The sequence below is a fragment of the Pecten maximus genome, chromosome 4 (assembly GCF_902652985.1).
Source record: "Pecten maximus chromosome 4, xPecMax1.1, whole genome shotgun sequence".
Taxonomy (NCBI): domain Eukaryota; kingdom Metazoa; phylum Mollusca; class Bivalvia; order Pectinida; family Pectinidae; genus Pecten; species Pecten maximus.
The window spans coordinates 15,036,800-15,064,502 of NC_047018.1; the positions used below are offsets into that span (position 1 = coordinate 15,036,800).

At 37.4% G+C, this 27,703-nt stretch overlaps 1 protein-coding gene and 1 long non-coding RNA gene across 3 annotated transcripts; both read left to right on the forward strand.

Moving 5' to 3' along the window:
- Positions 1-3,610: 3,610 nt before the first annotated feature.
- LOC117325333 (hexosaminidase D-like) lies at positions 3,611-20,679 on the forward strand. 2 transcript variants are annotated; one of them, XM_033881475.1, is made up of 14 exons: positions 3,611-3,716; positions 5,281-5,351; positions 6,229-6,283; positions 6,793-6,902; positions 8,222-8,309; positions 8,892-9,056; positions 10,752-10,935; positions 11,270-11,338; positions 11,567-11,762; positions 12,906-12,988; positions 14,718-14,799; positions 15,083-15,187; positions 18,240-18,326; positions 18,598-20,679. In XM_033881475.1, exons 2-14 carry the CDS (start codon positions 5,326-5,328, stop codon positions 18,776-18,778), a joined length of 1,431 nt encoding a protein of 476 aa, XP_033737366.1. In that variant the 5' UTR covers positions 3,611-3,716; positions 5,281-5,325; the 3' UTR covers positions 18,779-20,679. The 2 variants fall into 2 exon arrangements, with proteins under 2 accessions (XP_033737366.1, XP_033737367.1); XM_033881476.1 differs by having other exon boundaries at positions 3,693-3,716; positions 5,692-6,283.
- Positions 20,680-23,030: 2,351 nt separating this feature from the next.
- Positions 23,031-26,771, forward strand: LOC117325334. The gene is made up of 5 exons (XR_004532239.1): positions 23,031-23,051; positions 23,282-23,414; positions 24,170-24,813; positions 25,269-25,814; positions 26,598-26,771. It is a non-coding gene; the product is annotated as an uncharacterized LOC117325334 (long non-coding RNA).
- Positions 26,772-27,703: the final 932 nt, after the last annotated feature.

Genomic DNA, 27,703 nt, shown 5'->3' on the forward strand with positions numbered 1-27,703 from the left:
GCGGCTTTGTATTCGTGTATTGATGTGTGTAGCATGAGTATAGGAGGTTGACGCGGTAGTGTTAGGTATAGGTTTTGTGTGTAAACAAACCTTACCCCGGTTTCTTTAATGTTCCTAAACCTAAGAAAATGCATTACATTAACTTATGAAATCATTACAGAATTAAAGGTAAGTTCATTAACTAAGATTTTTCTTAAATCCAGAAATGCTTTCATATGGACATTTTCTGTCTGAGGAACGTTGATGAAACTGGGGTCAGGTGGCACACTGCCAGTACCATTTTCCGCAGTTCCATGTTTATCAAATACACATGCAGATTTCAATATATATTTTACAAGACAGTGTCTAGATAATTAACACTGCTTTTGAAATAACACGATGAGGACTATTTTTGACTGGTGGTGCTCTGTGCAAATGTACACATGAGTAGCACTTTTACATGTTAATTTGGTGATAGACAAGGCATTCCGAATATTAATATCTAACTGAATGAATATACGGCTGCTTCGTCCTACTAAAACTCGTCAGTGATATTTGGGGCCGAAACTGTGGAAATCTGGAACAAAAAATAAAGAAAATCAAAATAGGATTAGAAAAGTGTCAAAATGTAGGAGGGGTCACTTACCGTCTGATTTAACAGATTTGGGTATGGGAAACCTGTATATATTTGGCAAACATTCATTCCGAATAATGACACACCTCGGGGACTGACTACCAAAGCAAAGCTTACCAAAGGATCTCAAAGATAGTGTACAAATCACAACTCATGGGAATGCCGCCCTGGTATGTTAGTTTGATAGTAAAGTGTGTGATTAATAATATGATTGTATAACTACATCATATAAATGACATGTGAAGCAAAATCAATATCAACTAATGGATCCGGATAAGGAAAGGTAAACACAAGAATGGATATCTATATTTATACTGTCTGTACTGGACTGTTGTTCTACATCATTTCCTTCAAAATCGCTATCTAAACACAGTATTTTCCCAGATTGGACATGTATTGATTTGGTTTCAACGGTTTATTTACGCTGCTAATTACAGCTCTTTATACACGTATTTTAATACGTCAGAAATCATTATAGGCCATGGACCTGTCAGAATCAAGTATGTCTACCGTGTATAAAATCTTCAATGTGTCGAGTAGGTTTCATCAGTCTCGACACTAAATCAATCTACGAAGTCAGTAACAAGCACGAACTTATTTAATCTACATTTAAATATCCTGAAAATCCGTAAATATCATTTGATTTATTAATGTAGCCAAGCTGTATTATGCCTACCCGCTTTGCGATATACAGTATAAAGGGAGACAACACCCAATAAGTACAATGGTTCTGCTCCTCAATGACCTCCGTGCTTGGAGATGCTACTTTGTCGTGATGAAATTGCTAGGTAAATGTCCCGACATGGTTTTACAAAACAAACATGGCATTATAGAGCAGAAGGTGCGATCTGGAGGAGACGAAGCGTACGCTGTATAACATCAATAATATACAAAAAAAATAGTAAACGATTAATACAAATATGTGTTCGTGTGCGTCATCACACAAGGACATTACTCGAACTGACAACAAAAGTTAAACATGTCAATGTTTCGTGCCTAGCTGTTGTCTATCATGAAACACCCCCTCCTTTATCATGGATCAAGTCATTTTGTCACAAATATCTGTCCTTTAGAAGTAAAAAAAAAAACTCGCTATTCTAGATTTCAATAGCAACCAAAATGGTGATTTGTCACGACTAAAAACGTCATTGCATTAAGGAAAATGGCGAAGAGAGAGCAACCTTATTTTGAACTTCGGTCTTGGTACATTGACATAACATTAGCATTCGAATCAGACTGATACAAAACACAACGCAGAATCTCCATGTTTTCTGCTCGAACTAAGAGCTTATTGTCACTAGAGACGAGAGAAGGAGGCCGGGTATATGTGTGTTCCTTTCAGAGCATTTCAAAGATGACGGCAACTGTACATCGTTTTAAAGATATATCCCCGTTCCACTACTCTTCAACAAGAGAACCATGCAGCTGGTTCACTGAGTCATCAGCACGAGGTGATCAGTCTCCTGTCCTCAATGGTCTGGCTTCCATCTGCTGTCGTTCCATCTCATCCACAACCAATAGGATGCTTTGGTTTGTTTGGTTTGTTTTTGTTTAACGTTATATTAACAGTCAGGATAATTTAAGGACGTGCCAGGTGGAGGAAAGCCGGAGTACCCGGAGAAAAACCACCGGCCTACGGTCAGTACCTGGCAACTGTCCCACGTAGGTTTCGAACTCGCAACCCAGAGGTGGAGGGCTAGGTACACATTAACCACTCGGCCACCGCGGCCCAAATAGGATGCCCTCTTTGCTACTTGTGTCCCGGAGGCTCCAGCTTTTATTGGGTAGCACAATATCCGCTGTATCCCTGCTCCGTGTACTGTTCCAACATATCTGTATACTTGGGCACGTACACGCTGCCTTCCTTTCATTGGCCCTGTGTTCTGGTCCCCCTTGTAACCACGGCCCCTTGCAGCTTCATCAACGTTCCTTAATAAAAGGAAATTCTTTAACTGAAAATTTGACATAGACACATTTTAGAATTTAAGGAATGTTCTCTGATTAAAAACTTCTCAAAATTCTGTAATGCTTTCCAAAAAAATAAGTTTAAAAGAAAATCATAATCATATGTCAGTGTTTTTGTTTGGGCTATGGTGGATCAAAGATTAGAATTTGACATGATATGTGATTTCATGTGAATTCTGCTGTTTCACAACAAATCAAAGCAATATTTTAAAAGTGTGTTATCGGACATGTATGTATGTGTTTAGAATTGACAAACGTAGCATATTCTTTTTAAATTTAGAAGTTATATAATTAGATCGACCTAGCCAATTATTTCTAATCAGAATAACAATTTATGTAACCCATACCTCTAAATTTTGAAGTTTAAAATACCCAATGTTTCACCTTTTTTGGCTGGATTTAATACCTAATAAAAACGTTCTGCTGACTAATTTTTTAAGATATTTTGCATATCAAATGTCAGTGTGCTTACTTTTTGTCCCAAACTAATATTTGTTATTTTTCAGCTTTTCGGGGATAAATTTTAAAGTGCTCAAGTTATGATGAAATGTGAAAATGAAATGAAAAAATGGTTATTTTCCCACTTTTTTGTGTATTATTTTCAATGTATTGAACATTGCAAAGTTTTAAAGCAAAAATGAATTAGAAACATTCAAAATTGCCAACACAATGATGGTTGTGATGAGTGAAAACAGTTCAGTCCAAAAATGTGAAATTCGGGCCTTGCACAAAATGCTAGAAAAACACATTTTCAAAATGACCGCCAAATGTTTTTTTTTTTGTTTTTCTTTTTTATTCTTCTGAAAACAAATCTGCTAAAATTATAAGCCTGAAATTTTGACACATTTTCAGATACAACCTTGCTAGAAAATTGTTATTCATATTAAAAATACTGTTTATAAGATCGAAATGAGACTTCAACGTGACTGAAAGATACTCGTCGAGAAACTCGAATCGAACGCGTCTTTTACTCTCAGTCTTAAAAACGTTTTCAGGTTTAGTTATTTTAAAGCCTCTAAGTGAGCCAGATGTCTGGAAAAAATGTAAACAAGTTAATGCCGAGCTGTAATAATTTAGACAAACTAAGCAAAATACTCAACTGACAGAGCCATATTGTTTGCAGTTTGTATGGCATAAGGTATCGACGATCCCACTTTATCATATGCATGTATATCAGATAGATTTTTTTTTGTTATAGTCATGTATTTATATATTTCCTCTCGGCATTGATAAGATATCTGGATATTACCAGCTGATTACGAGAAGCAACTGTAATATGCAATTGGTCCCCATGATTTCGTGTACGCCACACCCGGTCTCGGACCCGATCCCCGTACCAGGAATATATATATATTATTTTCTCAACAACGGCTCAATGAATAAATCTCTTTTTTTTCTAATAAATTCTTATTAATATTTGAAAAATCTGACATTTTAAATGAATATATACCTACAACTTAAGTAATCCTTGATTTACATTTTTCAGAGTGTGATTTTGTGTACGCCGCACTCAACCGTGAAAAATTACGGTTTTTGGCTGTTTATTCGTCAAAAAAGGTTTACTTTAATTGTATTTTTGATTCCATACATTTATATGGGAAGCTGTTTTTTTCAGAATGTCTTGAATGTAACACATGGTATTTCTACAGATCTTTTTATCCATTAAAAATTTTTTTTTTCTTTAAATCTTATGTTAATCTTACCGTTATCCATCCAGATACGCTTATAATAACCCCTCAATCTCAGCCACATCTCTTCAACTCGATAGCCGCTTCGGGAGATGACAACGATGGCATCTAGGACGCAAGTACTTGTGAAAATACTTGGCCTGTGAATGACCAACTATAAGGGTTGCCATAATGCATATTTTTCGTGAACGTATCGGTATATTCAATATGAAAATATTGTGACAGAGGAGAGGGCAATACTTCAATATACCGTATAAGATATATAATTGAAAATTAATGTATCTAGAATAAAAGTCATATATAAACATCTGGTATTAGACAATACACGCTACTCATAAACCAGTAGTCTTAGCACGGGGCGGTGGATTGGAAGTAGTCTGCCCTTGGTATGGGACCGGGCGTAAACATAAAACCCCGTGATCATTGCCGCGATCTCAAAAAAGGCAAGATTTGAAATGAAATAAATAGTATTTGTAATTAAAACTTATATTTGTATCAACAACTAGGTTTACTTGAAGTATGGATTTGAAAATATCATAAAAATAAACCCTTGTTTACGAATAAACAGCCAAAAACCGTAATTTTTCACGGTTGAGTGCGGCGTACAAAAAATCACGCTCTGAAAAATGTAAATCGACGATTACTAAAGTTGTAGGTATAACTTCCATTTCATTTAAAATGTCAGATTTTTCAAATATTAATCAGGATTTATAAGAAAAAAGCATGATTTATTCATAAATTGGTTGTTGAGAAGAAAAAAATATCAATATTCCTGGTACAGGGATCGGGACCGGGTGCGGCGTACACGAAATCACGGGGACCAATGCAATTGTCATATTAATCCTGTAGTTGTACTACATTGTTATGTAAAGAGGCAATTGTAGCACATTCATCCTCCTTATTGGTGAGATGTGGTCAAAATGATTTCTCATCATGCATATTTGTATGCATTACCAAAACAGTTAAATATAAAAATCATTTATCAGTTTTGTAAAAATGCAGTATTTTTTTCAGTTTTTGACTGGATGACTTAAGCTTGTTACACTTAAATTAACGGGGATGGCACACCATCAGGATGGACATAGGTAAAAACATTAACTATTTTTATAAACCTTGTCACGATGTGTTTAATGATCGGCCAGGCTATATAATGTTTAATGCCACTTATATCTATTAAAAGAGGATATATATTTGATGTGTATCCTCTGCAAACTATGTTGAGGAAAGAGTGTAATGCAATATAGATGTACTGTAACTTCCCATGCTTACTATGTAAAATATAATCATATATCTCAAGGCAATAGCTACCAACCACAGTCAGCTCAACAAAACCATGACATGTATGCCCAGAAGTAATTAGTACAGAGTAATTAACCTACATGCAATTATTCTTCAGAAATTGAAGTTGATCGACAATGTTTTCAGGTCATTTCTGGGTGACTGGGGTTGGCCCTACTCCTATAACACAAGAGGCCGCTGGTCAGCTCTTTTTCTGTTGGATATGATTTTGCCGACTGTGACATTAGGCGCCTGTCAAAAGTATCTCGCCGTGTAAAACCTCTAACATTGTTGGAGTAGGGTTGGCCCTATCATAAACTGTAGTGAATGGACAATTAAGCAAACCTTTATTGGGAAGATCGGTCCTCAAATTTCATATACATTGTATACATGTAGGTTCCCCCTGCTCCCTATAGCTAGCTGTCCATTTAGAAATTTGTGTTATCATAACATATATTTTAGAGTTTTTTATATAAAAGTTCATTAATGTGTTTATTGTGTTTATAGTCAACAGCCAGTTATTGTTTGAATTTTAACAGATTACCCCTGTCCGATCCTACACCCCAATATTCATAAAGCTGTTCTATGTTATATGGTTCTATAATGTATTGCTTATAATTAAGCATGCGGTTGTTGTGTAAGTTACATAATTATATACAATGTAGTTCTTTACATTTTCCCCAGATTGGTCCACTTGGATCTGAAAGGTGCTCCCCCAAAAGTTGATTATTTTGAAAAGGTAATAATCAAGAGATTTTAACTTATAGTTTATTGAAACATGTCACACTTGTCCTATATGACAACTGTTTAACTGTACCTGAATAAGTCAAATGTTTTCCAATGCCGGTCTGAATATTCATATATACACTTTTACAAAATTAAATAAAGCCGTTCTAAACTAATTTATTTGTGTGTACATTTAAAATTAATTTTAGACAGCTGATTCTGTTGAATGAAATAAAAACAATTTTCATCTTTTATTACATTAATTGCACATATACAAAGGTACATGTATATAATGAGATATCATATATAAATGAAATACATGTACAACTAAATAAAGAATTCTTACATAATAACAACCATAATTCTAACTCAAAATGTCCGAAAATGTCACTAATGCCAGTACTAAGCTAGCTCCATAAGCCAAACTTTCTACACATTGATGATGTGGTAACAATCAAAATAGATTCTGTATTGAAATTCCTGACAAATTTTGACTTTATAACATACATGCTTCTGTGACAGATCTTCCCCTGGTTGAAACGTTTTGGTGCTACAGGATTGCTTATTGAGTATGAGGACATGTTTCCATATTGGGGAGACTTGGAGGAGATAGCTTGTGAATATGCCTACAGGTAAATCTATTCAATTCCTATTTGGTATAAATAAATAACCAGCACCCTTACATGTTTAAATCCACTTAGTAGCTGCTTACTTTGATGTGTTGTTACCATTGAACTTTATTTGTGGATGAAAGTTTACTTTGATGTGTTGTGTCCAAAATACAAAAGCTTCTGTTGTTACACTTTTTTGTTGTTTATCATCTTCAAAACAATGTTAAGGTTTTTAGGTCACCTGAGATCTCAAGTGCCCTTTTGTAATCGCCTTTTGTTCTTCATCGTGCATTCATATCAATTCAAATTTTCAAGTTTTTCTCAACAACAAAGAGGCCTATAGGGTCTTTTGAATGTGAGACAGCTTCTTCTCAATAATCAAGAGCAGCAGGATTATGATACTGGGCTACGTAGTACAAGCTGTACTACCAAGTTTGTTCAAGTAAATGTTCTTGACCTATTTTCAAAAACATATTAATTATATGGATCAAATTTTTTTGACTGTTTAAACATCCTCTTCTCAATAACAAGAAGGCCCAGTTCCTATCATCATGTCAATATATGCTGGGATAAAGGAATACAAAGTTTACTCATATGAATTACCATGACCTACATTCATGGTCACTGAGGTAAAATGTGTTAAATTTTTTAAACAAATTCTTCTCAATAACCAAGAGGTGCAGGATCATGATATTGGACCTGTGGCATGCTGGGATGAAGGACTATAAATTTTGTTTAAATAAATGGCCTTGACCTACCTTCAAATGTATTCCAAACCTTTGAAACAAACTTCTCAGTAACCAAGAGGTCCAGGTGATGGTGTTATGCCAGTAGCATGCTGGGATGAAGGGCTACATATATAGTTGGTTCTAACCTAATTTCAAGGCCACAGGGTGAAATGTGTTAAAATCTTTAAACAACTTTGTCTCAATAACCGAAAAGTTTTGGCTCATGTTATTAGGCAAGTAAAATGATGGGATAATTGACTACAAAATTCTTTCTTGCCATCAGGGTGAAATAATTTTTCAAAGCTTTAAATGATGAACAAACTTTGATCTATTTTCAATGTTACAAGGGTGAGATGAGTTAAATCTTAGTTTAAAAAAACACAGTGATCTATCAGTATATGTTGTGTTGTAGGTATATATTAGAACTCAGGTGACCATGCAGATAAATTCTTTCTTATATCTTGTGATAACATTTTTAAATATGTTATTACCATTAATATGATATTGCATTGCATTAATATTGTTTCCCATTAGATTGTTGTGTTTACACTCAGTTCAATGTGTTGTTTAAATTCATTGTTTACTGTTTGATGTTTATTGTGTTGTTTACAGTAAGGAAGCTGTAGAGAGAATTCTACAGCTTGCAGCTGATAATGACCTCATAGTCATCCCATTGGTACAGACATTTGGCCATTTTGAGGTCAGTTCTAAAGCATTTCAACACACCATGAATGTCACAGATAATGATAGATTCATTAGCATCATCATAGTTACATATTAATACCGTAATATAACATGTAATGATGGGGCTATTCAAATATATTTTGATAAGCTATAAATGTACATATACCGGTAAGTACTTGCATACATTTGAGGATCTACTGACCTTGATTATGACCTTTGATCTACTTTCAAAAACCTTTAACCTCGGTCAAAGTATGTTAACAATATAAGATAGGGCTTCCATATTTGACATACTGTATGCATTCCTTGTCACAAGACCTTTCCATTGGTACTGAATTTGTGGACCTGCTGACCTTGAGTGTGACCTTTGACCTACTTTTAAAGAACTTACCTTTGCCATAGTATGTTACAACATTAAGGACCTGCTGACATTTACCATGACCATTGACCTATTTTAAAAAATCCAAATTTTGCCAATGTATATCAACCATATTGCATTATGATATATTAATTTTTGATTTTTGATATTTAATTACTTACAATTCATGCTACAAATTTATATTGTTTATTAATAGAATGATATCTGGTCTCTTTTCAGTTTGTATTAAAACATGATAAATTTGTGTCGTTACGAGAAGTTCCAACTTTTCCAATGGCACTCTGTCCCTCCAATCCGGATTCCCTCACAGCTGTTACAATGATGATAGATCAAGTGATTGAACTTCACCCAGGACTACAGTGGTTCCATATTGGAGCTGATGAGGTAATATTGACATGTACATGTCTGGCCTGCTCTAGAGGATTCTCACGAGGTAATATTGACATGTACATGTCTGGCCTACTCTAGAGGATTCTCATGAGGTAATATTGACATGTACATGTCTGGCCTACTCTAGAGGATTCTCACGAGGTAATATTGACATGTACATGTCTGGCCTGCTCTAGAGGATTCTCATGAGGTAATATTGACATGTACATGTCTGGCCTGCTCTAGAGGATTCTTACGAGGTAATATTGACATGTACATGTTTGGCCTACTCTAGAGGATTCTCACGAGGTAATATTGACATGTACATGTCTGGCCTACTCTAGAGGATTCTCACGAGGTAATATTGACATGTACATGTCTGGCCTACTCTAGAGGATTCTCATGAGGTAATATTGACATGTACATGTCTGGCCTACTCTAGAGGATTCTCACGAGGTAATATTGACATGTACATGTCTGGCCTGCTCTAGAGGATTCTCATGAGGTAATATTGACATGTACATGTCTGGCCTACTCTAGAGGATTCTCATGAGGTAATATTGACATGTACATGTCTGGCCTACTCTAGAGGATTCTCACGAGGTAATATTGACATGTACATGTCTGGCCTGCTCTAGAGGATTCTCATTAATTTAGAAAACTTTGACACTTACAATACAATTCATGCTATATATGTATAGATATGTCATCCATAAATGAAATTTTCACTGTAGGGATAGCAGTGGTACAATGTACTGTAGGACTTTTTCTCAGTGGTTTTGGATTGGGCTTATTGTCTCATTTCGGAAAGAAAATTGGTGAATTGGGAAACTACAAATTTTGGGAATTTGGCTTGAATATGAAATAATTTCAATTTGGAATTGGGCCCATTAATGGCCCCAAACAGCTCCCAGAAAAAGTCTTGTACCGGTAATTCTTCTTCAGACATGAAAATTTTTCCTGGCCAGAAGTGCCGATGAGCTTAAGGCATTGCGCATCATCTATCTGACAACTTTTCCTAAAAATTACTACTAGTCATTAACACTACTGAACGGATTTTGATCAGATTTGGTCTGAAGCACCCTTTGCGGAAGGGAATCACTTTTGTGGGAAACCAATTTTGTATGAATTTTGGGTCTGGCCGTTATGGAGCATGAGGGGCGGGGCCCAATAGAGAAAATCAAGGTAAATTCTTTATATTGCTACTAGTCCTGAATGCTTGAAGGGATTTTGATGATGTTTGATCAGGAGCATTACTGGGCAAAGGAGATCCAATGAATCAACAGATGCTGTGGCTCCCCTTTGGGCTGGAGGGGTGGGCCCAATAGGAGAAATATATCAAAACACTTTCAAATACTTTTCCTTTTTAGAATGACAGAATTTGTTCAACATTAAGTTTTTACCATCGTTGGAAGATCGAGCTAAAAAGGTTTGAAAACATTTGTAATGTAACTTCAATGAGAGTACATTGCATTTTGAAATATCCAGGTGACTAATGCAGGCCCTCTGGGCCTTTTTTTATAAGTCTTTATCATGAGGAAAGTCTAAACTTTCAAGTTATGATATTTCATTTATGAAACTGGATGATTAATAACCACACTCTCTTGTTGAGGAGAATACTTAGATAATCAGACCACACATTTGATAATCAATAAGTAGGTTAGCGTGAAAGCCTTGTTTGTCAATGATTGCATTAATTATCTATACCAGGTGTACCATATCGGTGTCTGTGACAAGTGTAAGAAGAGGATGAGTCTGGAGAACTTGTCCACGCAGCAGCTCTTCTTTGCCCATACACAGGCTGTTCTTCTCTACCTCAAGGCCAAGCATCCCAACATTAAACCGATCATGTGGGACGACATGCTACGCTTCACTGAACTCCCTGTTCTTCAAGGTTAAATCTCTGTTTGTTGTGTTCAATGTTAAATCATTATATAACCAATGCCTGGAATTAAAAAGTCATTTGACCATGGTATTGAAGATTGTTTTCCATTTGACTATCCATACTTGAAATAGAATGATTAAGACTTTTAAGTTAGCTAATACTTGTCAAAATGCTGAAAGGCCTTAATAGTGGAAGTAAAACCTGTTAATGATAAAGGCAGTTAGCACTCTCAGTTGAAATTATTAATCTTATGTATTACTTACTACCTCACTTTTTATGAGGGTTACATACAAGTCTTTTGAGGTTTAGTTCCTATAACCGTGTTGATATGGTGTTGCTGTAGGGTCCGGACTCGGAGGTCTGGTGGAGGTGATGGTGTGGCACTACCTCAGTAACTTCCTTCTTCCTGCTGGTAAGTCAAACAAAATTTCTCACGGTACTTGGTCCCTCAGCTCACCCAAAGTTCTGCATAAATATATTAATTTCAAATTCTTTATTAAAATGTTTGAGTAAAGGGTGGATATATTAACACTTGGTTTAGAAAGACATAATTATATTATATTTAACTATCAACTCAGTCAATTTATTATTACTAATATTCAGGTAACAAACAAATATACCTGATTTTTGTTTCCTTCAGATATATGGGACAAGTTTTCCCAGGTGTTCCCCAACATCTGGTTCGCTAGTGCATTTAAAGGTGCTACAGGCTCCAGTGTATATGTGACAAACATCAAATATCATGTGGAGAATCACCTAGGATGGCTACAAATACTCGAAAAGGAGAAGATGAAATTCCACAACTTTCGTGGCTTTACTATAACAGGTTGGCAGAGGTAAGCTTAAGGAAAAAATGGCATATCCTCATGCTGATAAATTAATGAACTATTTATGTGCATAAGGTATATTTAACCTCTTAGCTAATGTTGTAGGTATGACCACTATGCCATACTGTGTTGTAGGTATGACCACTACACTACACTATACTGTGTTGTAGGTATGACCACTACACTATACTGTTCTGTGTTGTAGGTATGACCACTACACTACACTATACTGTGTTGTAGGTATGACCACTACACTATACTGTTCTGTGTTGTAGGTATGACCACTACACTATACTGTTCTGTGTTGTAGGTATGACCACTACACTATACTGTTCTGTGTTGTAGGTATGACAACTACATTTTATTGTACACTATACTGTTCTGTAGGTATGACCACTACCATACTGTTTTGTAGATATGACCACTACACTATACTGTGTTGTAGGTATGACCACTACACTATATTGTTCTGTATGTATGACCACTATACCATTCTGTGTTGTAGGTATGACCACTATACCATACTGTTTTGTAGGTATGACCACTATATACTGTTTTGTAGGTATGACCACTATACTATACTGTGTTGTAGGTATGACCACTATACTATACTGTGTTGTAGGTATGACCACTACACTATACTGTGTTGTAGGTATGACCACTACACTATACTGTGTTGTAGGTATGACCACTACACTATACTGTGTTGTAGGTATGACCACTACACTACACTATACTGTGTTGTAGGTATGACCACTATACTATACTGTTTTGTAGGTATGACCACTACATTATACTGTTTTGTAGGTATGACCACTACATTATACTGTGTTGTAGATATGACCACTACACTATACTGTGTTGTAGATATGACCACTATACCATACTGTTTTGTAGGTATGACCACTACACTACACTGTACTGTTTTGTAGGTATGACCACTACACTACACTATACTGTTTTGTAGGTATGACCACTACACTACACTATACTGTGTTGTAGGTATGACCACTACACTATACTGTGTTGTAGGTATGACCACTATACTATACTATGTTGTAGGTATGACCACTATACCATACTGTGTTGTAGATATGACCACTACACTATACTGAATTGTAGGTATGACCACTATACCATACTGTTTTGTAGGTATGACCACTATGCTATACTATGTGAGCTCCTACCACAAGCACTGCCATCTCTTGCCATATGCCTAGCCATCGTCAATAAAGGTCAGTCTGATGTTCAGAAACATGTTTTTAACAAATTAGGATTTTTATTCTGCATTGTACAAATATGTGTAGCGGGACTGGACTGGGTCGATCATCGGTGATCAGGTAGCTCAATTGGTAGAGCATCCGGCTAGTGTTCGGCGGTTCTGGGTTCGAACCCCGGTCTGGCTGGTACATTTTCTCCTTGTAATCTGGTTTATGAATAAAGTAACTGATGTTGTACTTGATATCATTAAAATTAAAACTATTCTCCAGTCTGCCTCCTGGTTCTATCAGATCTAAGAAATAAAGCGAGTAAATTGCCATCCAACTACCATTGCTGTTTTCATGGAGAGGGGAACTAGTAAGAGTACGATATATATATTTTTTTTAAGATTAGAAAGGAAAACAATAGCGTTGGAATATTCCGTCTAATAGTGTTGTTGCAGGGCACGTTCGGCTGCTATTATACCGAACGTGCCTCTATTTAAAAGGCCGAACTAGCCTAGTTCTCTCCTAATTAAGCTTAATCTATGATATATTTATCATATATTCTTTTTTTTTTTTTTTTTTTTTTTGAAAATGATGTAAATTTAATATGAAATAGTGTGCCAAATAAAATGGAAAATATGATGACATTTATCCCAAACTGAATTCTGTATGCATTGAAATGGAGCAAAATTAAACAGGAACACATACATTATATAACATTTGTATATTTCATCAGCTCCAATATGTAGTTACTGCCCTTTCTGATTTTCTCAAAACTCAAACTATCATTACACTACAGGTATATAGCGCTACACTGTCTTATTACTAATGTATTAAAACAAATAGTTATGTCCATCTCACACTATTCAATTTTTTATATCTCACAAATGATTTCTCAAACATTAAATATTAATGAAAATGAAGGTCTTGCACAATACTCTAGAATTGAAATACATGTACAATGCAAATGGCACTATAATGAAATCAAGTAATGCTGTTCATGCATGCAGGTTTTTTTTTAACTTTTCTAAGGCAAGTTAACAGTACCAAAGATTGTTGTTATAAACCAATAACACCAAGAGCTATTGTCACATGATACATGTAGTAGAATAAATCACCTACTAACCACGACAAACATCAGATCTGAATGGCTGACCATGGTAGCTAATGTATGGCCAGTATCTTTTTTTTTTTTTAATTTTTTAATTTTTCAAGATTTTTTTCATAAATACAAAACATTTGAAACATATATGCACACACATTCTCACTCTTACACCCACACGATATATATTATAATGATCCTTAATTTTTATGACAGTTTACATTATATTATATATACGTTATTTAAGTGTTATTTTATGCCCATGTTTATATATATCTTGAAACTTTCAGTGGCCATTTGTGAAATTGTTAATATGGTAACATTTTGAAATTTAACTTACGGTGTGACAGAAAGGAAATTGATTTAAGAAAGAACACTTTTCTGTAATGAGTATTATATGTCAATTATATGATTGTACAGGTATGGCCTTACTTTACAGGTTGTTTTCACCGCCATGACTTTCAAAACTGTATTGACCAGTAAAGTTAATTATAACAAAATCTGTCTGATTTAAGAAAATAGCAGTCCAGTCTATGAATGACAAAATTAACTTTTGTCACATTATTTGATTTTGATTTGAAAATGATTTTTTTTGTTTTGTTATTTAGACAATAAATGATATATAATTATATTCATTGCAATTTGACATTTGTGCAGGAACTTTTTCCTTTGATATTCACAACGAGGTTTCTAAACAACTGAAATCTACTAGCCTCATTCCGATCAATGCTCCACATTTGTAAGTAATGTATTATCTATAGTATTTATAATCGGATGAACTCAATATAATATCAAATTTTCCACCTGAAATAATATGTTTTAGTTACATAAATATCACTTGAAACTAGAATATGAATGTAAAGTGTATATATTAAACTGTTTTGCATTGTATACCAGCATAAAAAATTATTAAAACATTACTTAGTTAGTGAATTCAAACATTGTGTATAATATTTGTGTGTTTGCTGATCTTGTTTAACATTACTGGGTTTGAAATTAGAAATTGAATCTTTGTGTTTTAGAAGCGAGATACCCCACACTGAGTTCCCAGGATCAGACATATACAAGGCTATGCTCGAATTTATCCGTGTAGATCTGGCTTTTGATGACTTTATGAACAATGAGGCGTAAGTTTATTATTTCTGAAACAATTATACATTATAATTAACTCAATATTGATGTTTGCATTTAATTTTTAAAATGGCAAATGATTATATATATAAATCAGATTTGTAATTGAACATTAGAGCCATACATCAGTGGGCTCCCTATTTTGATAATGGTGTCCTTCCATCTCTCTTCTGGAGAATTCTGAGAACCCAGGTTGAGATATTAACATTACTGAAGACATAACACAGTTACCATGTATTGGATTTAAGAGATAGTATGTCTCTCTATGCGGTTTATTTTAGCTCACCTGGACCGAAGGTCCGGTGAGCTTATGCCATGGTGCGGCGTCCGGCGTCCGGCGTCTGTCCGTCAACATTTGCTTCAAATCACTACTAGTCAAAAAGTACTTATTGGATTTAGACCAAATTTGGTCAGAAACATCCTTGGCGGAAGGGGATCAGATTTTGCATAAATGGTGACTCTGACCCCCAAGGGGCCTGAGGGGTGGGGCCCAATAGGGGAAATTGAGGCAATTCCTTTAAATCGCTACTTGTCATAAAGTTATGAATGGATTTGAACCAATTTAGTCAGAAACATCCTTTGGGGAAGGGGAACAGATTTTGCATAAACGGTGACTCTGACCCCCAAGGGGCCAAAGGGGCGGGGCCTAATAGGGAAATAGAGGTAATTCCTTCAAATCGCTACTAGTCATAAAGTTATGAATGGATTTGAACCCAATTTGGTCAGAAACATCCTTGGGTGAAGGGGAACAGATTTTGCATAAATGGTGATTCTGACCCCTAAAGGGCCAAAGGGGCGGGGCCCAATAGGGGAAATGGAGGTAATTCCTTTAAATCGCTACTAGTCATAAAGTTATGAATGGATTTGAACCCAAATTGGTCAGAAACATTCTTGGAGGAAGGGGAACAGATTTTGCATAAATGGTGATTCTGACCCCTAAAGGGCCAAAGGGGCGGGGCCCAATAGGGGAAATGGAGGTAATTCCTTTAAATCGCTACTAGTCATAAAGTTATGAATGGATTTGAACCCAATTTGGTCAGAAATATCATTAGGGTAAGGGGAACAGATTTTGCATAAATGGTGACTCTGACCCCCGAGGGGCTAAAGAGGCGGGGCCCAATAGGGGAAATAGAGGTAATTCCTTCAAATCTCTACTAGTCATAAAGTTATGAAAGGATTTGAACCCAATTTAGTCAGAAGCATCATTAGGGTAAGGGGAACAGATTTTGTATAAATGGTGACTCTGACCCCTGAGGGGCCAAAGGGGTGGGGCCCAATAGGGGAAATAGAGGTAATTCCTTCAAATCGCTACTACTCATAAAGTTATGAAAGGATTTGAACCCAATTTGGTCAGAAACATTCTTGCGGAAATGGGAACAGATTTTGCATAAATGGTGACTCTGACCCCCAAGGGGCCAAATGGGCGGGACCCAATAGGGGAAATAGAGGTAATTCCTTTAAATCACTACTAGTCATAAAGTTATGAAAGGATTTGAACCCAATTAAGTCAGAAACATCCTTTGGGGAAGGGGAACAGATTTTGCATAAATGGTGACTCTGACCCCCATTGGGCCAAATGGGCGGGGCCTAATAGGGAAATAGAGGTAATTCCTTCAAATCGCTTCTAGTCATAAAGTTATGAATGGATTGAACCCAATTTGGTCAGAAACATTCTTGGAGGAAGGGGAACAGATTTTGCATAAATGGTGATTCTGACCCCTAAGGGGCCAAAGGGGCGGGGCCCAATAGGGGAAATGGAGGTAATTCCTTTAAATCGCTACTTGTCATAAAGTTATGAATGGATTTAAACCCAATTTGGTCAGAAATATCATTAGGGTAAGGGGAACAGATTTTGCATAAATGGTGACTCTGACCCCCGAGGGGCCAAAAAGGCGGGGCCCAATAGGGGAAATAGAGGTAATTCCTTCAAATCGCTACTAGTCATAAAGTTATGAAAGGATTTGAACCCAATTTAGTGAGAAACATCATTGGGGGAAGGGGAACAGATTTTGCATAAATGGTGACTGACCCCTGAGGGGACAAAGGGACGGGGCCCCATAGGGGAAATAGAGGTTATTCCTTTAAATCACTACTCGTCATAAAGTTATGAATGGATTTGAACCCAATTTGGTCAAAAACATCCTTGGGGGAAGGGGAACAGATTTTGCATAAATGGTGACTCTGACCCCTGAGGGGCAAAAGGGACAGGGCCCCATAGGGTAAATAGAGGTAATTCCTTTAAATCGCTACTAGTCATAAAGTTATGAATGGATGTTCTAAAAACAATTCTTGAGGTCTTTCAGACCCATAGAGAGTCTAGACTTCGTTATTTCTTTAATGCAGTTGGGATCTCCACACCATAACCATATATAGCATTGTTTGAGATTGACAAATAAAACGAATTGAGCATGAACATTATTTTGACATTTGGTCTTATCCAACCAGGTGAGCGATACAGGCCCCATGAGCCTCTTGTTTACTTCATGGACTACAGGGGACCGCGGTGGTCGGGTGGTTAAGTGTCCCGACACTTAATCACTAGCCCTTCACCTCTGGGTTGCGAGTTCGAAACTTATGTGGGGCAGTTGCCAGGTACTGAACGTAGGCCGGTGGTTTTTCTCTGGGTACTCCGGCTTTCCTCCACTTCCAAAACTTGGCATGTCCTTAAATGACCCTGGCTGTTAATAGGACATCAAACAAAACAAACCATTCCAAACTACAGTAAACAATACTTTCTAATTTAGTCTGAATTATTCTAACTATCCATTTTAATATGATGACAGAGGCACAGTGAGGCCAACTTTTTCTTTCTTGGTCATGATGACAGAGGCACTGTAAGATCAACTGTTTCTTTATTATTCATTATGACAGGGGCACAGCGTGGTTGACATGTTTCTTTGGTGGTATGACAAATGGACACAATGAGACTGTTCTAAGTAGCTCTTTCATCTTTGTTTATTATGTGGCTCATATCTGTGTTACCCTTGTAATTAACTCATATATATAGTTTGAGCTTTTCATTGGAGACTGAACTGTTTTCTGATTCAGACGATTGACCTGGATGAATGAGTACCACTTGAAGCGGAACTTTGCCAACCCTGTTCATGTGGAACCTCTGCTCGCACAAGCTGTGGAGTAAGTAATCATGTAATTATTAGATTATGTTTACTTTATTTTTATGCAAGTCTGTGTAAAGTTGTATGATTGGTCCAACATAGTGATTGCTGTGTAAAGTTGTATGATTGGTCCAACATAGTGATTGCTGTGTAAAGTTGTATGATTGGTCCAACATTATTGATAGTGATTGCTGTGTAAAGTTTTATGATTGGTCTAACATCGTGATTCCTATTAAAATTGTATGATTTATGATGTAAAACTTATGATTGGTTTAAACTTGTGTATACAGAATCTTGGACAGCCTACAGATGTTGTACAGCAGACTTCAGACAGCCCTGTCCCAGATCTTCTACCCAAACACGGTAGATGAGTGGCTAACAGTCTTCCCAGGATATCGCATTGCTAAACTTTCTGAAGTAGTCGAGACCGTCCGAAATAATCTAGGTCAAAATAAGGACATGCAGACCTGAAGAAAAATCCTCCAATACATACAAATGTATATACCTGTGTGTTGACATACTAATTCATTCATTAGAAACCACAAATGATACTTAAAAAGAAGTACAATGTAAAATCATTATTTTAACTCTGAAAGAATTATTTTTCTGAAAAAATAGAATGTATTGTTTGTGATACTGAAAATGATCAATGTTTGTAATAATTTGAAATGCATATTTGCAAGTGTATGTACATGTCAATTGACATCTAACATTTTCTAAAAACGTTTAACTGATCATGGTTATCAGAGGGTTGTCTTAAAATGGCCGTTTGTTTGATGTCTGTATGTAATCATTTCTTGTTATCTCAATATATACAAATGTATCATAATCTACTTGATAGATGTTATTAATATTTATATAGAAACTTATTCTTCAGTCTTATAGTAATACAACAGGAACATCGCTTGTTGTAATGATGAAGTTTGATGTCATGTGGCTATCTTTAATTAAGATCAAAGTTTGTTATTCATCGAAATTAAAACCATTCTTGGTAATTTTTTCTTTGAAATCGTTTACATAAAGCTGCAGGTTAAATGTCAGCTTCACAGTTTGTTATGTCACAATTTCTGGTTTTATACCTGTGTCCTAGGATCATAGTTTTTAACTTCTATTGTTTGTGGATAAGAAGAACCGAGTCCAGCCATCTTGTAGCCAGTGTTGGATTCCATGATCATTAATAGTTATCACTATTTCTTGTAAAGTAGTACTAGGCTGTGAATTCTTTGTTCTTCGTGCTTCCTCCGAGTATTAAGATTCCTCTGGTATCTATAACTGGTTCATATTCCCTTTATTTAGTGTACTGATTATACAGTATGTCCTGGTAAGATTGACTGTAGAATACCGACACTACTATTATAGACATTAGCCTTTAGATTCAGCTACTCAATACTTGATGTGCAATATTGATATGCTCTTGCGTTGTGATATGTTATGATAAAATAGCCTGTCGCCATTTCACTAACTTTACTAAATCATGAGAACAAATCATTTGTTAAAAATAGTATTGATATGTACAGTGTATACTAAAGACACGAAACAAGAAATACATTTATTGATTGTTCAATGTATAGCTCAATTTTACAATATCATAGCTCTTTGTTAAGCTGGCTTGGAAGGCAGTCACTGGAACACACTTAGCATTTTCATCATTAATTTGTTACTAGAACCAATACTGTGTTTTCTGGTAATTAATTACGGTATTAATTGTGTCATGTTGTGAACAAGTGTTAAAGTTGTAGAGAATACATTAAGTACAGTTGTGGGATTACACAAGTTACAATGTTTAGTGCAGTTTTCAGAACATGTGTGGATGATAAAACCTGGATAAATTGGCATCAATTTAAGCAATATACAGAGGTTTTAATGTTGTTATACTATAAATGTAGGGCCGCAGTGGTTAAATGTTAAGGTGTCCTAACACTTTAATCACTAGCCCTCCACCTCTGGGTTACGAGTTCAAAACCTACGTGAGAAAGTTGCCTGGTACTAATTGTAGGCCGGTGGTTTTTTTCTGGGTACTCCAGCTTTCCTCCACCTCCAAAACCTAGCACGTCCTTAAATGACCATGGCTGTTAATAGGACATTAAATAAAAACAAACCTAAACCTACTGTTAATGTGGTTATTTTTGTGAGGGGTTCATTTTGTGAATTTCGATATATAAACTATACATATGGGGTAATTTTTGTGATAGCTCAACCTTTGTTGGTAGTTCGAGATTACACAAACTGATATTGATATAATGCATGTGGGGAAATGTTTTCGCAATCAAAAGGACACTTGCGTTATTAGTGTAAATTTCCCCCTCGCGTAAAATTTCCATGTTCAAAACTTATATGTTTACATTGTTTTACATTTTGTGTCAATTTTGAAATGAAAAAAAAATCACTGCCTTTTTTAATGTAACATGAGCCACTAGCCGTTAAAGCCTGAGCCACTGGGTGTTATAGCCAGAGGCACTGGGGACTATATGCATATGGTGGCAACTGCCTCCTAGCATTGTGCTGATAGGAAAATGGGGAACAATGTAAATATACAATCATCAATTTGGCTTATACTTGCTGAGATGTGAAGGTGTCTGATGTCACAGAACATTGGTAAAATGTGCAATCACACAACTGTTCATACATTTATCATGATTCATAATTAAGTGTTTGTTGGAAGTGGATTTTGTATGATAATTGGAAGTACCAAGCATATCGTAGCAAGCTAGATGCTTAAACTCTTAATTGAAAGTTTGTGATAATATGTGCACGGACATTAAGTTTTATTGAATAAAAGAAGGTGCAATAGGTAGGATACATTCAGAGTTTTGTCCTCAATTCACATGCACTTGTTGACATTGTGAAACATATTTTACACAATAGTTTGTGTCAGAAGTCTTTAAACTTCACATAGCTTACAGAGATTTAGACTACAAAATCACTACGATGGTAACAGTTGATAACCTAAATAAAACTGACTCAAATATCACTTAAAGTCAAGGTCATGACAATCAACAAATGATGTAAACGGATGTATGATGATTGATAAAAGCTGTATCTGGAGAGAGACATCAAACATGTTATCTCTTTATGTCTCTGATTTTGACATCTGATAGCAATTAAGCAAAATTAATTTTACTACTGTACATAATATCTGGTCTTCAAGCCCCTTGGTTCTTAAGGAGAACTTGTTTAAAGATGAAGCATATTTGACCCCTGTGACCTTGAATGTAGGTGAATGTCATTCATTTGAACAATCTTAGTTCTGTAGCCCTTTACCCCAGCATGCTACAGGCCCAATGTCATGTCTCATGGCTGTGTTGTTATTGAAAAGAAGTTGCTTGAATATTTCAGCATAATAGATCCTAGCTGTGACCTTGAATGTTGGTCAAAATTGTTCAGTTGAACTGATTATGTAACCCTTCACTGAAGCATACTACATACTTAAAATCAGGTCTCTAAGTCATTTGGTTATTGAGGAGTTGGATACAAATTTTTTACATATTTGACCCCTGTGACCTTGAATATAGGTCAAGGTAATATTTTTGACCAAACCTGGTAGCTCTTCACCCTAGCATGCTACAGATAAAAAATCAGGTCTTTTTGTCAAACAAAACTGTCATGCCAGATGGGCGACACAGAGTGACGATTTATGCTGCACCATGGCATAAGCTCACTTGCCCTTTGGCTTTTACTTCATGTACTAAGGTCATGATCTCACACATAGTCCTCCCATATGTAGATAATTTTTATTAACAGGTGTGACATACTGTACATGTATGTATGTATGTAATAATCATCATCGTAGCAACAGATGTCTGGTCCAATACATGTAAATTGTTTTAATGTTATTGATATCAATACATGTATCTCATTGTCTTATCTGTATTTACAAGGGTATATATACTAGAAACGTTATAATTATCATTTTGAAGTGTGAAATTGCAAAATATGCAGTATACAATTATTATGTTCTTGTACTGTTTGTTGTATCAAAATGTACTTTATATCATATAATAATTGTCTGGTATTTGTACATTCTATATACATGTGTGCTTCCTATCTGACAGTAGTAACCTATATTTAAATCAATATATCTTAGTATTCCTTTGACCTGCCAAACAAACAACTATCTATGTGCCACAACACCCTTTTGTCATGTTTACCTTTTCAGAAACATCACTGAGACATCAGATTTACGTCAAAATTCATGTGTTTCACTGGTTCAGATTTAGCCAATAATTGTAGAGCTGATGTAGGTACATTAAGTGTACGTTTCTGACTAACATTTGAACAGTGTAGGTCGCTTCCTTCTGTGAGGTGTGTATATGTGTAATGTTGTGGGTCATTTCCCTCTGAGGTGTGTATATGTGTGATGTTTAATGGTGTAGGTGACTTCCCTCTGTGGGGTGTGTATATGTGTAATGTTGTAGGTCATTTCCCTCTGTGAGGTGTGTATATGTGTGATGTGTGATGGTGTAGGTGACTTCCCTCTGTGAGGTGTGTATATGTGTGATGTTTAATGGTGTAGGTCACTTCCCTCTGTGAGGTGTGTATATGTGTGATGTGTAATGGTGTAGGTCACTTCCCTCTGTGAAGTGTGTATATGTGTAATGGTGTAGGTGACTTCCCTCTGTGAGGTGTGTATATGTGTGATGTGTAATGGTGTAGGTCACTTCCCTCTGTGAAGTGTGTATATGTGTGATGTGTAATGGTGTAGGTGACTTCCCTCTGTGAAGTGTGTATATGTGTGATGGTGTAGGTGACTTCCCTCTGTGAGGTGTGTATATGTGTGATGTGTAATGGTGTAGGTGACTTCCCTCTGTGAGGTGTGTATATGTGTGATGTGTAATGGTGTAGGTCACTTCCCTCTGTGAGGTGTGTAATGGTGTAGGTGACTTCCCTCTGTGAGGTGTGTATATGTGTGATGTATAATGGTGTAGGTGACTTCTCTCTGTGAGGTGTGTATATGTGTGATATTTAATGGTGTAGGTCACTTCCCTCTGTGAGGTGTGTATATGTGTGATGTGTAATGGTGTAGGTGACTTCCCTCTGTGAAGTGTGCATATGTGTAATGGTGTAGGTGACTTCCCTCTGTGAGGTGTGTATATGTGTAATGGTGTAGGTCATTTCCCTCTGTGAGGTGTGTATATGTGTGAGGTGTGATGGTGTAGGTGACTTCCCTCTGTGAGGTGTGTATATGTGTAATGTTGTAGGTCATTTCCCTCTGTGAGGTGTGTATATGTGTGATGTGTGATGGTGTAGGTGACTTCCCTCTGTGAGGTGTGTATATGTGTGATGTTTAATGGTGTAGGTCACTTCCCTCTGTGAGGTGTGTATATGTGTGATGTGTAATGGTGTAGGTCACTTCCCTCTGTGAAGTGTGTATATGTGTAATGGTGTAGGTCACTTCCCTCTGTGAGGTGTGTATATGTGTAATGGTGTAGGTGACTTCCCTCTGTGAGGTGTGTATATGTGTGATGTATAATGGTGTAGGTGACTTCCCTCTGTGAGGTGTGTATATGTGTAATGGTGTAGGTGACTTCCCTCTGTGAGGTGTGTATATGTGTAATGGTGTAGGTGACTTCCCTCTGTGAGGTGTGTATATGTGTAATGGTGTAGGTGACTTCCCTCTGTGAGGTGTGTATATGTGTAATGGTGTAGGTGACTTCCCTCTGTGAGGTGTGTATATGTGTAATGGTGTAGGTGACTTCCCTCTGTGAGGTGTGTATATGTGTGATGTATAATGGTGTAGGTGACTTCCCTCTGTGAGGTGTGTATATGTGTAATGGTGTAGGTGACTTCCCTCTGTGAGGTGTGTATATGTGTGATGTGTAATGGTGTAGGTGACTTCCCTCTGTGAGGTGTGTAATGGTGTAGGTGACTTCCCTCTGTGAGGTGTGTATATGTGTGATGTATAATGGTGTAGGTGACTTCCCTCTGTGAAGTGTGCATATGTGTAATGGTGTAGGTGACTTCCCTCTGTGAGGTGTGTATATGTGTGATGTATAATGGTGTAGGTGACTTCCCTCTGTGAAGTGTGCATATGTGTAATGGTGTAGGTGACTTCTCTCTGTGAGGTGTGTATATGTGTGATATTTAATGGTGTAGGTGACTTCCCTCTGTGAGGTGTGTATATGTGGGATGTGTAATGGTGTAGGTGACTTCCCTCTGTGAGGTGTGTATATGTGTGATGTTTAATGGTGTAGGTGACTTCCCTCTGTGAAGTGTGCATATGTGTAATGGTGTAGGTGACTTCCCTCTGTGAGGTGTGTATATGTGTGATGTTGTAGGTCACTTCCCTCTGTGAAGTGTGTATATGTGTAATGGTGTAGGTGACTTCCCTCTGTGAGGTGTGTATATGTGGGATGTGTAATGGTGTAGGTGACTTCCCTCTGTGGGGTGTGTATATGTTTAATGGTGTAGGTGACTTCCCTCTGTGAGGTGTGTATATGTGGGATGTGTAATGGTGAAGGTGACTTCCCTCTGTGAGGTGTGTATATGTGTGATGTGTAATGGTGTAGGTGACTTCCCTCTGTGAGGTGTGTATATGTGTAATGGTGTAGGTCATTTCCCTCTGTGAGGTGTGTATATGTGTGAGGTGTGATGGTGTAGGTGACTTCCCTCTGTGAGGTGTGTATATGTGTAATGTTGTAGGTCATTTCCCTCTGTGAGGTGTGTATATGTGTGATGTGTGATGGTGTAGGTGACTTCCCTCTGTGAGGTGTGTATATGTGTGATGTTTAATGGTGTAGGTCACTTCCCTCTGTGAGGTGTGTATATGTGTGATGTGTAATGGTGTAGGTCACTTCCCTCTGTGAAGTGTGTATATGTGTAATGGTGTAGGTGACTTCCCTCTGTGAGGTGTGTATATGTGTAATGGTGTAGGTGACTTCCCTCTGTGAGGTGTGTATATGTGTGATGTGTAATGGTGTAGGTGACTTCCCTCTGTGAGGTGTGTATATGTGTAATGGTGTAGGTCACTTCCCTCTGTGAGGTGTGTATATGTGTGATGTGTAATGGTGTAGGTGACTTCCCTCTGTGAGGTGTGTATATGTGTAATGGTGTAGGTGACTTCCCTCTGTGAGGTGTGTATATGTGTGATGTATAATGGTGTAGGTGACTTCCCTCTGTGAAGTGTGCATATGTGTAATGGTGTAGGTGACTTCCCTCTGTGAGGTGTGTATATGTGTGATGTATAATGGTGTAGGTGACTTCCCTCTGTGAAGTGTGCATATGTGTAATGGTGTAGGTGACTTCTCTCTGTGAGGTGTGTATATGTGTGATATTTAATGGTGTAGGTGACTTCCCTCTGTGAGGTGTGTATATGTGGGATGTGTAATGGTGTAGGTGACTTCCCTCTGTGAGGTGTGTATATGTGTGATGTTTAATGGTGTAGGTGACTTCCCTCTGTGAAGTGTGCATATGTGTAATGGTGTAGGTGACTTCCCTCTGTGAGGTGTGTATATGTGTGATGTTGTAGGTCACTTCCCTCTGTGAGGTGTGTATATGTGTAATGGTGTAGGTGACTTCCCTCTGTGAGGTGTGTATATGTGGGATGTGTAATGGTGTAGGTGACTTCCCTCTGTGGGGTGTGTATATGTTTAATGGTGTAGGTGACTTCCCTCTGTGAGGTGTGTATATGTGGGATGTGTAATGGTGAAGGTGACTTCCCTCTGTGAGGTGTGTATATGTGTGATGTGTAATGGTGTAGGTGACTTCCCTCTGTGAGGTGTGTATATGTGTAATGGTGTAGGTCATTTCCCTCTGTGAGGTGTGTATATGTGTGAGGTGTGATGGTGTAGGTGACTTCCCTCTGTGAGGTGTGTATATGTGTAATGTTGTAGGTCATTTCCCTCTGTGAGGTGTGTATATGTGTGATGTGTGATGGTGTAGGTGACTTCCCTCTGTGAGGTGTGTATATGTGTGATGTTTAATGGTGTAGGTCACTTCCCTCTGTGAGGTGTGTATATGTGTGATGTGTAATGGTGTAGGTCACTTCCCTCTGTGAAGTGTGTATATGTGTAATGGTGTAGGTGACTTCCCTCTGTGAGGTGTGTATATGTGTAATGGTGTAGGTGACTTCCCTCTGTGAGGTGTGTATATGTGTGATGTGTAATGGTGTAGGTCACTTCCCTCTGTGAGGTGTGTATATGTGTGATGTGTAATGGTGTAGGTCACTTCCCTCTGTGAGGTGTGTAATGGTGTAGGTGACTTCCCTCTGTGAGGTGTGTATATGTGTGATATTTAATGGTGTAGGTGACTTCCCTCTGTGAGGTGTGTATATGTGGGATGTGTAATGGTGTAGGTGACTTCCCTCTGTGAGGTGTGTATATGTGTGATGTTTAATGGTGTAGGTGACTTCCCTCTGTGAAGTGTGCATATGTGTAATGGTGTAGGTGACTTCCCTCTGTGAGGTGTGTATATGTGGGATGTGTAATGGTGTAGGTGACTTCCCTCTGTGAGGTGTGTATATGTGTGATGTGTAATGGTGTAGGTCACTTCCCTCTGTGAAGTGTGTATATGTGTAATGGTGTAGGTGACTTCCCTCTGTGGGGTGTGTATATGTGTAATGTTGTAGGTGACTTCCCTCTGTGAGGTGTGTATATGTGGGATGTGTAATGGTGTAGGTGACTTCCCTCTGTGAGGTGTGTATATGTGTAATGGTGTAGGTGACTTCCCTCTGTGAGGTGTGTATATGTGGGATGTGTAATGGTGTAGGTGACTTCCCTCTGTGAGGTGTGTATATGTGTAATGGTGTAGGTCACTTCCCTCTGTGAGGTGTGTATATGTGTAATGGTGTAGGTCACTTCCCTCTGTGAAGTGTGTATATGTGTAATGGTGTAGGTGACTTCCCTCTGTGAGGTGTGTATATGTGTGATGTGTAATGGTGTAGTCACTTCCCTCTGTGAGGTGTGTATATGTTTAATGGTGTAGGTGACTTCCCTCTGTGAGGTGTGTATATGTGTAATGGTGTAGGTGACTTCCCTCTGTGAGGTGTGTATATGTGGGATGTGTAATGGTGTAGTGACTTCCCTCTGTGAGGTGTGTATATGTGTAATGGTGTAGGTGACTTCCCTCTGTGAGGTGTGTATATGTGTGATGTGTAATGGTGTAGGTGACTTCCCTCTGTGAGGTGTGTATATGTTTAATGGTGTAGGTGACTTCCCTCTGTGAGGTGTGTATATGTGGGATGTGTAATGGTGTAGGTGACTTCCCTCTGTGAGGTGTGTATATGTGGGATGTGTAATGGTGTAGGTCACTTCCCTCTGTGGGGTGTGTATATGTGTAATGGTGTAGGTGACTTCCCTCTGTGAGGTGTGTATATGTGTAATGGTGTAGGTGACTTCCCTCTGTGAGGTGTGTATATGTGGGATGTGTAATGGTGTAGGTGACTTCCCTCTGTGAGGTGTG